The sequence below is a fragment of the Plecotus auritus genome (assembly GCF_963455305.1).
Source record: "Plecotus auritus genome assembly, chromosome: 8".
NCBI lineage: Eukaryota > Metazoa > Chordata > Mammalia > Chiroptera > Vespertilionidae > Plecotus > Plecotus auritus.
In genome coordinates this window covers 162088888-162100296 of record NC_137782.1, presented here as the reverse complement: position 1 = coordinate 162100296, position 11409 = coordinate 162088888, and the positions used below count along the sequence as shown (strand labels likewise).

Here is an 11409-nt window from a genome sequence, read left to right as displayed (position 1 = left end):
AGTGCTGGAAGGATTAGGGGTGTTATAGTTAACTTTTGGATCCCAAGAGGACCCAGGAGCTGGGACTGAAAACAGTGCTTGTTCATGACTTAGCAGACCAGTGGGCCGGGGCACTCCCAGGCCTTCCCGGGACACCCCAGGAGGAGCTGGTTGGCCCACCATCGAGGGGCAGCCTGACACTTGGCTGTCACTCTTCTCTTCGCCTTCGGGGTGACGGGTGTCAGTGTGACTCCGTGGGCCAGCCTGTCAGGCCACTTCCTTCCGCTGGGGCTTATCCTGGGTGCGGCCGGCGCTGGCCTCCCGGTGCAGCCCGTGGCCCAGCACACAGAGTTCTGGGGGAGACACAGCCCTGCCGCCCTTCAGCTCTGGGACGCAGGGGCCGCTCCACAGCTCGGTGTCCTTCTTGGGGCTCTCCTCACTGCTGCTGCCGAGAGAAAGGACAGGTGCCGATCAAACAGCCCTCTGCTGCTCCTCTGGCCCCACCCTGCTCTCCATTCCCCCTCTGTCCCTCCCTGTCTGTCCCAGGCCTCTGCCTTTCTGAATCAGCTTTGCCTGGCAGGTGCCGTCCTCGAGGCACCCGCGGTGGCCGGGCACGGTGGAAGCCAAGCTCCTGGAGTTTCGACTGACAGGCTGAGTCCTGCTCTTCCTCTCATGCCCAGGATCCTGCCGCTCTGAACAAAGCCACTCCCTCCGGAGCTCTGGAAGCCGGCCTTTATTTTGTTTTTGTTTTTAAAGCACTTATTTAATAAAGGGCTAGGCTCAGCTAGTTGACTTAAAAACACCACCAACAATACAGCCCTCTCCCTACCCCCCTGCTTTACTCAGCTGCCACCCTCTTCCTGAATGGAGTGCAAGGGAAGCTGCTTGGCCCGGGGCTGGCATGTGGCTAGAACAGACCTCCTGGCTGCTAAGTGATAGAGGGAGAGGGGCTCTGAATGGGGAGGGACGGCCAGTGTGCGTTGGGAGCGCAGAATGGAGGGTGGTTACAATGGAGCCAGCTTGGGCCGGAAGGGGGACCAGCTCAGAGAGCCATTGCTGGCTGTGTGCAGGCAGGCTAGCCCCATGATTACTGCATGGAGGTTGGGGTCTGGCTGTCTGGGTTCAAGTCCTGGCTCTTCCACTCACTAGCTGTGTGACCTGCAGCATGTTAATTAATCTCTCTGGTTCTCTTCTGTGTAAAATGAAGATAATAATAGCACCTGTCTCATAGGGCACTCAAAGGTATCAACATTGGATGAAGCCTGTAAAGCTCTTAGTGTGTTAACTAGCTTGTGATAAGTGCTCAATAAATGGCCAGCTGTCACTGGGTGCTGCTTTGTAGCAAGAAGAGGAAGTCACACCTGGAAAGAGCCCTTGGGACCACCCTGTCTACTGCAGGTGAGCACTGAGGTCAGAGCCTCTCCATCAGTCACCTTCGGGCAGGATCAGACCCGGCACCCACGTGCACAGACCAGAGGCCCTTCTCTCTGCCTGTGTCAGTGTGCTCCTGGCTGTTCCGTGAGCTCTAGCACGCTGTGGGCTCAACTCCGGGTGGCTAGGCTCCTGTGGGGGGTCCAGTGGAGGACAAGTTTGAGTTTGGATCCCACCAAGATTACGGTGGCAGGAATGGGGGGTTGTGAGGTGGGGAGGGGGGTATCAGACTGGTACACACATATGATTTTCAGACGGTGAGGGATCCACCATGGTACCTAGAGCCAGTCTCATCCGTGTTGGGATCTGGTCCCATCCCAGATCCCTGCAGGACCCTGTGGGGCCACAGTTCACACCTTACTTCTTCTCCCTGCTCCCGGGAGCCGCTGGCAGGAACGGGAGGGGCGTGCCCAGAGGAGAGGCTGTGGCACATAGTGCCAGTGGAGGCCGACTCCGAGGTCTGACACATGATGTGGTCCTAGAACTCTTGCCCAGCCTCAGCCAGGTTCCACATCTGCATGAAGCTCAGGTTAGGAGATCGATTTCCTTGGTTGCCGTGTGACTGTGGTTCTACCTGTTCCCAGAGCTGCTGTGGAGACAGGTAGTCTGAGCCAGGAAATGGTGCGTGTGTGTGTGTGTGTGTGTGTGTGTGTGCATGTGCGTGTGTGAGTGTGTGTGTGCGTGTGCGTGTGAGTGCGTGTGTGTGTGTGCGTGTGTGTGAGTGTGTGTGCATGTGCGTGTGTGAGTGTGTGTGCGTGTGCGTGTGAGTGCGTGTGTGTGCGTGTGCGTGTGCGTGTGTGTGTGAGTGTGTGTGTGCATGTGCGTGTGTGAGTGTGTGTGTGCGTGTGCGTGTGCGTGTGTGTGTGTGTGTGTGCGCGTGTGTGTGTGTGAGAGTGTGTGTGTGTGTGTGTGAGTGTGTGTGTTCTACAGAGAGACCCTGCCTGGGGGGTCCAGTCTTAAAGACTAAAAGCACCATATTTAGGGGAGAAAGTCTGGACCCTTCCCAAATGCTCAAGTGCCCCAGCATGCAGAGTCCTTGAGAGCGGCCCTCCACCAGGGATTCACACATAAGAACAGTTGCAGCTCAGTCACTGAGCTTCCTGGGCACGCCTCCAAGGATGTTCCCAATGCCCTGAGCCCCAAGACCGGGTAGATATAAAGATCACCTTTTCTATAAAAGGGCTGTGCCTAGCACAGGTGACCTAAGGGGTCAACACCAGCTGCAGGCCAGCTCCAGGTCCCACAGGTGCGGCTGTGTCCCTGCAAGTCACTGCCTGAGGAACCTGCCACTCTGAGCGGGTTCTGGCTGGGTCTGGCTCTCTGAACTGGCTTGCCGGCTTGGCGCACGGTCAGTTTCCTGGTATGGCTTCCCGTCTGCAGGAGGGCAGGACAAAATGCCTGTTATCTACAGAGTGGAGAACGCTTGGTGTCCTCACAGCTGGCACACTTCTGCTCCCAGACGCCAACGTTACAGGGTTGAGTGGGGGACGGAGGCGGGGAGGTGGGGGTGGGCGTGGGGAATGAGCGGTTCCCAGCCCATCCATGGCATGCGCAGTTTCACAGCTGGGAATGGCTCAGAGGTGTGGTCCTACCAGGAGACAGGGGGATGGGTGTGAGTCATTATGTGACCTTCCACGTGACCTTGGGAAGGTGCCTGTTTATGAATTCTCCTCTCTCTTTCAAGCTACAAGTACTCCCCCCACCCCAAATATCTCCAACCCCGGGGATTCTGGACATAAAACAACCTTTCTGGCTGCCCTTTTCTGAGGAAAAGCCTCCGAGAAGGGCACTGTTTTCTCCTTGAACAATTTTCTGCTGCTTTGCTATTGCTCCTGGTGTTTTAAAATGTTAGTGCTTTTAATTAATGCCATTTTATTGTGCCTGTTCTTTCCAGCTCTTCTCCTGAAGGGCCCAGTTTTAGAAATCTAATAACTGAGAGAGTGGCTGGTGTGGAGGATAATGCATTAACATTTAGAGCGGTTCTCCGAAGAAAGGCACTGTGCTGCGGGAAGCTCGTTTTGGATTTAAGAAAAGAGCAATGTTATATTAAGATTCTTGCAAAAATAATCAATACTTCATTTTCTTTCAAGGGGCTGGGGAAGTTTATGTAACTATAATAATGCACAACTTTCCCGAGATAATATCTTTATTTAAAATTGACTGCCGAGTACTCTGTAGAAAAATTACCGTTTATGCCTCGACGGACTGTGAAGTCTGTAGGCTGCATCACTTGGGCAGAAATGGGCTGCTGATTGCTGATTTACACAACCGCGGGCAGTGCGAGATAGCGGGGCCGGCGCTGGCGGAGCTTTGTCTGAGCTGATATCAAGACCCACTGATAACACTTCCTCTCTAATAGGCCTCAGATTTATGCCCTCCCCCCCCCCCCCCCCCGTGCCACGGTTCTGGAAAAGACACACTTCTCCATCTATTCTGCAAAACAGCCACTTGAGCATACCAGTCCGTCCAGTGCTCAGGCAGGCTAGACGGTGGCAGCTGGCCCGTGGCAGCCGTGTGCCCAGGCCTGCCTGCATGTGTGGGCCCATGGCAGGCGAGTCAGTTGCCCTCACGAGAAAGCACACTCAGATCTCTCTTCCAAGGGCGCTGATGGGGAGTGTCCTTCCTACTCTCCAGACTTCTGAAGGGAGAAGGGAGCGGGAGGGGGACGGGGGCTGGGCTCGGGAAGAAGTGAGGGCAGGTCCTTGGGCGACGGGGAAGCTAAACATTTCTGTTCCACACCTCCAGGACCAGCCCTCCTCAAGACGTGTCCCCAGGGGTCCCTGAGACACTTTGGGTGAGGGGTCTATGAGGTCAAAACCATTTTAATAATGTGCCCTTTTCGCTCGTTCTCCCATGAATGCAGAGTGGGTTTCCTGTCTAATGGATGTGCGACATCACAGCAGACCGACTGCTGGGACATCTGAGAGTCAGCTGTCTCTCTGTGAAGCCGCCGTGAAAGAGACTGGCAGGGATGTGAGGCAGGGCCACTCCTCACTAAGTTTTTTGTTGTGGAAATATAGTTAACTTTCACAAGAATATAGTATTCATGTTCACATACAATGGGGTCACGTTTTCAAAAACTAATAATATTTCAAACATTTCCTAATTTTAACTTATAATACAGTGAACAGTGATGGATCCCACGCGCATACTCAAAGGCTCTTTTGGGTTCCCAGTGATTTTTAAGAGTTTAAAGGGGTTCTGGGACCAAAGCCTTTGACAAGCTCCCACCTGATGCTGGTCTATTGCAGGGAAGCAGAAATGGCAGAACTCGGGCTGCTGGATCTGGACAGGGTGACAGGGACTCCGCCAGGGGCAAAGCACGTCCTCTCCGTTTCCCCACCTAGGAAATATTGGGCTGTGTGGCTGGACTAACTCGATTGCTTTCAACTGAATTTGTAATGCAGCAGGACCTCTTTTCAGAGCAAATCTCAGGAGCCCGAAAGGAGTGACAAATGAAAGCACAGCTGCTCACAGTTTTGGGGGGCCTGTGAGGAGGGGGGACTGGGCATTCCTAGACCCTTTTCTCTAATTGCCTCTTCTCCTGGAGCACAGTTCGAAAGCTACGGACCCAGACAATCCCAAGGGCGCATCGGGTCTATTCCGGTAACGGAGGGCCGTGGCCCAAGGGCTCTCCTTACCTGCTCTGGCCACGCTGGGATTCACAAGCATTGCTGGTGGCGCCCGGGGCAGGCAGGCGAAGGCGGACATCCGGCTGGCGGTCAGAAGCTGTCCTTCTGACGAAGGGCTGAGGGTGGAGGGCACACAGAGTCATTCTCTGCTGCGAGCCCCCCCTCAGTCGTGGCCCTGAGCTGCCCCTGCAGCATCCTGTGGGGGTCTCGCCAGGGCCCCCAGCTGCAGGTGGCCGCGCTGGGGTGAGCGGGTGGGCTGCTGCGAATGACGATTTAGCTTCAAACAGAGAGGAGGAGGCTGGGCAGAGCACGGGCCAGGTGCTCCCAGATGCTCTGGCTGTGGCCGCCTCCCTGTCTTCAGAACCTCTTGTTTCCCTATGCCCCTGAGCGGGGGGCTCTGGAGGGGTAGGGGAGGGACCGGAGGCCGGAGACCTTGCTTCTGTGCGCTGGGCAGGGGGCGTGGAGATCTTGTGCTGAGCAAGTGGGCTCTCAGGGGGAGGGCTGGGCAGCTTGGGCTGGGGTGGTGTCACTGCGGGGGGGCTCAGTGCCCTGGGGCTTGCTGGAGGGCTGATTGTGGGGCTGGGGGACCCGTGCACAGAGGGGACACTGGGCTGGGCAGGTCTGTGAGAGGAGGACAGGCCGGGGTGCCTCCTGTCTGCTCTGGGCGCCCCGTGTGCCCTGGGAGGAGAGGCCTTCCGGCTCAGCTGGGAGCTGCTCTCTGGGCTCCGCCTTGGGGCCTCAGAAGAATGCGGCCCCCGAGTTGGTCTGGGCAGGCCGGGCTCCAAGATCCTGTTCTGCCCAGATGTATGGCCGGAGGGGTGCCAGGGAACTGCCCTCCGGGGGTGCTTGGAGAGGCTCACGGCCCTGTCCACGCGTGCCTGACCCTGAGCCCCACCGTCCTCCGCCTCTGGGTTTCGGCTGAGGTCCCCGGCCAGCTTCCCAGGGTTGCAGCCGCTCCTGCCGCCCCCTGGCCCTGTGCTGCAGGGCCCGGTGGGGGCGGCTGCGTGCCTGCTGGGCAACAGGTCAGTGGGGCTGATGGAGGCTCCTAGCTTTGGGGAAGCCCATGTTCTCCGGGCAGAGCCAGCCTCTCCCAGCCCTGGCACGTGGGTCCCTTCAGGGGAGCTCCCCGCCAGCTTGCTGCTTTCGGGGGGCTCCAGAGAAATGAAGGATTTGTCCATCAGGATTTCCAGGGGCGGTGGGGGAAGGTGCTCTGGGTCCTCTACTTCACAGGGAAGGTCCTCCCTCGTGGGCGCTGCCGGCAGAGGGGGAAAGACGGGAGCGAAGGGCCTCCAGCCTGGGCCCGCTGCTGGAGAAATTTGGGGCTTTGGATACAAAGGGGCAAGCCCCCTGTAAATGGGAAATCTGGGGGGCATGATGGGGACCCCCCACTTCCTGAGGCAGGGGCCCGGCCCAGAGTCTTTGGACTCGCCCAGTGTCTGCAGACGCTCAGTGGGACTGAACGTTTCAATGAGTTTCTTGACTGAGGTTCTGGGGGGATGGCCCCTGCCGGCCCAGTCCTGGGCCCTGGCAGCCTCCCCGGCCCTCTCCCCTGGTGGGATGGCTTCTGGAAGCTGCTCAGCTGTCCCCTGCCCGGGCCACTCACCCTCCGGGCGGGGACTGCGTTTCTGCGGAATGCTCTTGTCCTGACTTGGCAAAATGCTGAAGCTCTTGGTCAGAGAGGCCTTCAGCTTGCTGATGGTGCTGCTGGGGGCGACCCTGCCATGGTGGTCAGGCCTCAGAGATGCTGCCCTGGGCAGCAGAGCCTGCCCCCTGCTCCGCCCCTGCCCCCGGGTGCCCAGGGCGTAGAAGGCCTCCAGCCGCTGGCTCAGGTCTCCCTGGACCCTCCGCAGCTCCTGGAGGGTGAGCTCCTCCACGTGGCTCTTAAGACACGCCTCTGACTGGGACCTCCTCTGCCTCAGGGGGCCGCTCCTGCTGCCATGGACCGTGCTCGGTCTTGGTGGGACCACTGTCCTCTCCTCCTCCTCAGCCCAATCCAGGTGCCCAGAGGACACAGGGACAAACTTGATCCTGTCACTGATGGCTTCCTTCATCTTCAGAATCATTTCCCGCACTTGGGGGCTCCTCAGCCTCCTGGGGTGTAGCTGAAACAGGCTGTCTGGGCCAGCAGGGGAAGACTGCGGCCGTGGATGGAGACGGTCCTCCCTCTCCTCTGTGCTGCTGTCTTCTCCTGCTCCGAGGGAGGGAGTGTTCACCAACCCGGAGCCTTTAGGAAGATGTGCTTCCATGGAGACCCCGGCCCCTAAGGAGTCACATGAATTGCCTTTGCCCAGCCCTCCAGGCCTGCAGGGAGCACTTTTTGGGCCTGAGCTGGAGGGGTCTCGGCTCCCTGCTCCCCCCTCTGATGCTGGCTGCACCTTGGCCCCAGGAGGGCCTGAGAGCGGGCAGTCCTGGGGTCGGTCTGAACCCCTCCAGAACGGGCTTTGCTGCCAGGTAAGTCCCACCAGCCCGGCCTCCGCTGTGGGGGGAATCCCTGGCTTCCACTCTGCAGGCTCCAGCGTTAAGTCCCAGCTGGCTTGCTTGCCCAGCCTGTCCACCTGGTGCACAGACTCACTGTCCGCACCGATGCCACTGTCCTCAGAACACAAGGGTAGGCCCTGCACCCCAGGGTCACTGTGGCCACTCGCCAAGCTCTCCAGCTGCTCCAGAGTCCTTAGGAGGCGCTCATCCATACCCCTCTTCACGCTCAGCTGGTTTCCCAAGTGGCTGGCCGTGTTTTGGAAGTGGCTGCCAGAGCCCTCCAGGCAGCCACCGGTGAGCGAGGCCACCGCGCCCCCCAACACCTGCAGCCGGCTCACTGTGTATTGCAGCAGCTGCTGTAGGAGATCCGGCTGCTCCTGGGGCTCCCCTTTCCTCAACGGCCAGGCCAGATCCTCCCCGACTTCCCGGAGGAGCGCCTCTCCATCCCGGGAGATCTCCCCCAAGAGCTGGTTGGCCTCCTCGAAGCACAGCAGCAGGAAGCTGGCCATGGGCCGCAGCAGCTCCCGGGTCTGGGTGGCCTGGTGGGTGAGGCTCAGGATGGCTTCGTATTTGGAGAGGCAGGAGTGCAGGTAGGTGTAAGCGTGCTGGTGGGCCTTCACCAGGGGCTCGGGGAAGTCCACTTTGCCTTCAGACCCCTGAGTGGGAAGGGTGGTTTGGCAACGGAGGTCCTGATGCCTGGACCTGGGGTGTTTGGGCTTCTTTTCCCACAGGGAGGGCCCCTGGGTGGTACTCTCTTCCCCACAAAAGGCTTCCCCCTGTGACTCTCGGGAGCTCTGTGTCTTGAACGGAATGTCCTTAGCCATGTGGCTTTGTGATGTGTTCAGCTGGGATGGGGAGGTTTTGGTTTCTGGGATCAGTCCTTCCAGATCTTCCTTGTTGCCTGCAGTGGGATCTCTTGTGAGCTGACAGTGACTTTCAGCCAAGGTTTGGGTCCACCTGGGACCTGGCTGCACCTCTGTTGGCCTCTGTCCCTGGGACAAGGCCCCCCCAGAGTCATAGCAGGTGGAGCGTTGGTCCAGCACGGGAATGGCGCCCCTCTCACTGGCTCCCGGACTTCCTGGCAGAACTGCTTTGGGCTTTTTAAAAAACTGGATGCCACTCTTAGCCACGCTGTTAATAATGTCACTGTGGGAAGGTGTACACCCCATGATTTCAGCTTGTATTCATCTCCCACCCTCAACCCTCATGATTTCTAGATAATCACATTGAAATAGCAGCAAAAGGCAATCTTACTAGTCCATCCAGGCAATTTCCAGGCCAGAATCCTTTGAAGTCCGTGGCATCGTGTCCTCAACTTGGAACGAACTTTCTGACTCCCTGGTCCCCGTGTAGAGGTGATGGTGCCTGTTGTCCGAAGTTGTTCGGAGTTTTGACCCCTCTGCGATCAGGGGGACAATTGTGAAGGACCTCAGGCTCCTGGATTAGGGGCCTGCATTAGCTTGTGTCCTGGCAGATGTGGATGGCAAGTGGGACTTTAAGCCTATTAGGCTAATCACGCCCCAGCCAGTCAGCACTGGCAGTGTGTTCTAATATAGAACTTCTCGGCATTTACTCTCTTGGGAAGCGGATTATCTCTGCACGTGCTTATGCTTTTAATTCTGTTCAGAGGCCATATGAAACCTAGAGAAATGAGCCGTAATTGCACAAAGCTCTGGAAGAGACATTTTGTGGAAAAGAAGCAAGGGCGCCCCGATGACAGATCCTGGCAGAGAAGTGACCTTCACAGTGTAAGAAGGGCAAACCAGCCGCGTGTGCTCCAACCTGCTCTTCAACACACAGTTCCCACTGACGGCAGGAGGAAGAGGGTCCTTTATTTAACCATTTCCCAGTTTTGGACATGTCGCTTGTAGCAATTTTCAAGTTTCTTTAATAGAAAAGACAACTCATGGAGCATCTTCTAAAGTTGCTGAAGTTGCTGATATTCTGGCTTTGTAGTTTTTCTTTTCTTTTACAGAGCCCTGTACAACCAAGGAACACAACACGGTGGGTGTCCAGGCAGTTTCAGAAGCAGAAAGGACTTGGCGATACCTTGTCTGCTGTGAGCAAGCTGGAGACTGGCTGTCACAGCCCACAGCCCCAGAGTGCATCATTAATGAAGTTCTCCAACCTGTTTGTTTGAAGCAGAACTCATGGGAAACAGAGCTGACTCAGTGCCTGGGGGCGCGCTGTGTCAGGCATCGAGAAGTTGTTAAATTTGCGGGCTGGCCCAATAAACAGCAGCTCGGGGAGGAAGGCTCTTTCCTCTTCCAGTTCACAGAAGGCTTCTGTATGTAAATTCTCCTCCTCTCGGATTGGGTCCCTGCTGGGATCATCTTGGTGAAAACCTTTCATCTAAGTGGCTAAAAGTATTTCCAAACCAATGATCAAAATAAAAGTATTTGCCAGGAGGCTCAGCTGTCAGATAGCTCTGCCTTGTAGACTGGTTTTCTTGCTTCTTCCAAGTAACTTAGAAAGTTCTTTATTCACTGCCACTCAGTTTTTCATTAAGACTCCCTTTTGTTTTTCCTTCTTTTCAAGGTAGGGTGCTTCAAATGAAAAACAAAAACAAAAACAAAACTACTCTGAGTGGAAATGTAAAGTGGCCCAACAGCTTTGGGAAATGATTTGATAGTTACACATACACCTATCTCATGTCCCAATCAATTCCACTCCTACGAATTTGCCTGAGTATTGAATGCATAGGTCCACAAAAGGGACTGGCATGAAAATATTCACATTAGTGTTATTCATAATAGCCTCGAATTAGAAATAATTCAAATGTCTGTCAACAGGGAAATAAGTTTGGCATAATTACCCAATAGAATACTTCCCAAGCAATAAAAGGAACCAACTATTGAAACATGAAACAACATAAATTTAAAATGTATAATATTGAGTGAAAAAGGCAGACATAACAGGGTACATACTGAATGATTCCATTTATATGAAGTTAAAGAACACGTAAAACTAATCTCTAGTTGTAGAACTCAGAAAAGTGGCTACCTCTGGGAAGAGTTATTAAGTGGGCATGAAGGAATTTCTTTTCCCTCCAAATATATATATTTTTATTGATTTCAGAGAGAGGAAGGTAGAGGGAGAGAGAGAAACATCAATGATGAGAATCATTGATCAGCTGCCTCCTGCATGCCCCCTACTCGGGATTAAGCCTGCAACCCAGGCATGTGCCTTGATGGGAATAGAACCATGACCTCCTGGTTAATGGGTTGACTCTCAACCACTGAGCCACATGAGATGGGTGAAGGAATTTCTTAGAGTAATGAAAATGCTCCATGTCTTGACCTGGGTTGTGGTCACATGCTTACATACATAGGTAAAAATCACTTGAGTTGCACACTTAAGCTGTCTGCTTTAGTCTATGTATGCTTTACTCTGTGCCCAAAAGAGTTCCAGCTGCAATGCTCTTGTCTTGGAAAAAGGTCTCTGTATTAGTTGTCTATCTGATATAATAAAGAGCTAATATGCTAATGGTCATGACACCCTCACGCTGTAATGACCGATCAGCAGAAAGCTGCGTGCGCAGCAGGCGTGGGTGGGCGGGGATGTGACGCTGTGTCCTCTGCCAGCGGGGCTTGATAGGGGTGGGGCCGGCCAGGTCTGGGTCTCTTCCTTTTTTTGATTTTTTTAATAAATCTTTATTGTTCAGATTATTACAAATGTTCCTCCTTTTTCCCCTCATTGCTCCCTTCCCTCCACCCGGTTCCCACCCCACCCTCTGCCCTTACCCACCCCCCCACTGTCATCATCCATAGGTGTACTATTTTTGTCCAGTCTCTTCCTGCACCTCCTACCCCTTTCCCCCCGAGAATTGTCAGTCCACTCCCTTTCTATGCCCCTGAACCTATTATATTCACCAGTTTATTCTGTTCAT

General features: G+C 55.2%; 1 protein-coding gene across 1 annotated transcript; it reads right to left on the bottom strand.

Annotated features, from left to right (window-relative positions):
- Positions 1-246: 246 nt before the first annotated feature.
- On the bottom strand, positions 247-8689 carry PCARE (photoreceptor cilium actin regulator; the record flags this gene model as incomplete). The annotated part of the gene is made up of 2 exons (XM_080684587.1): positions 247-424; positions 5052-8689. The coding sequence occupies 2 exons, from the start codon at positions 8687-8689 to the stop codon at positions 247-249; spliced, it is 3816 nt and encodes a 1271-aa protein (XP_080540713.1).
- Between the last annotated feature and the right edge of the window lie 2720 nt (positions 8690-11409).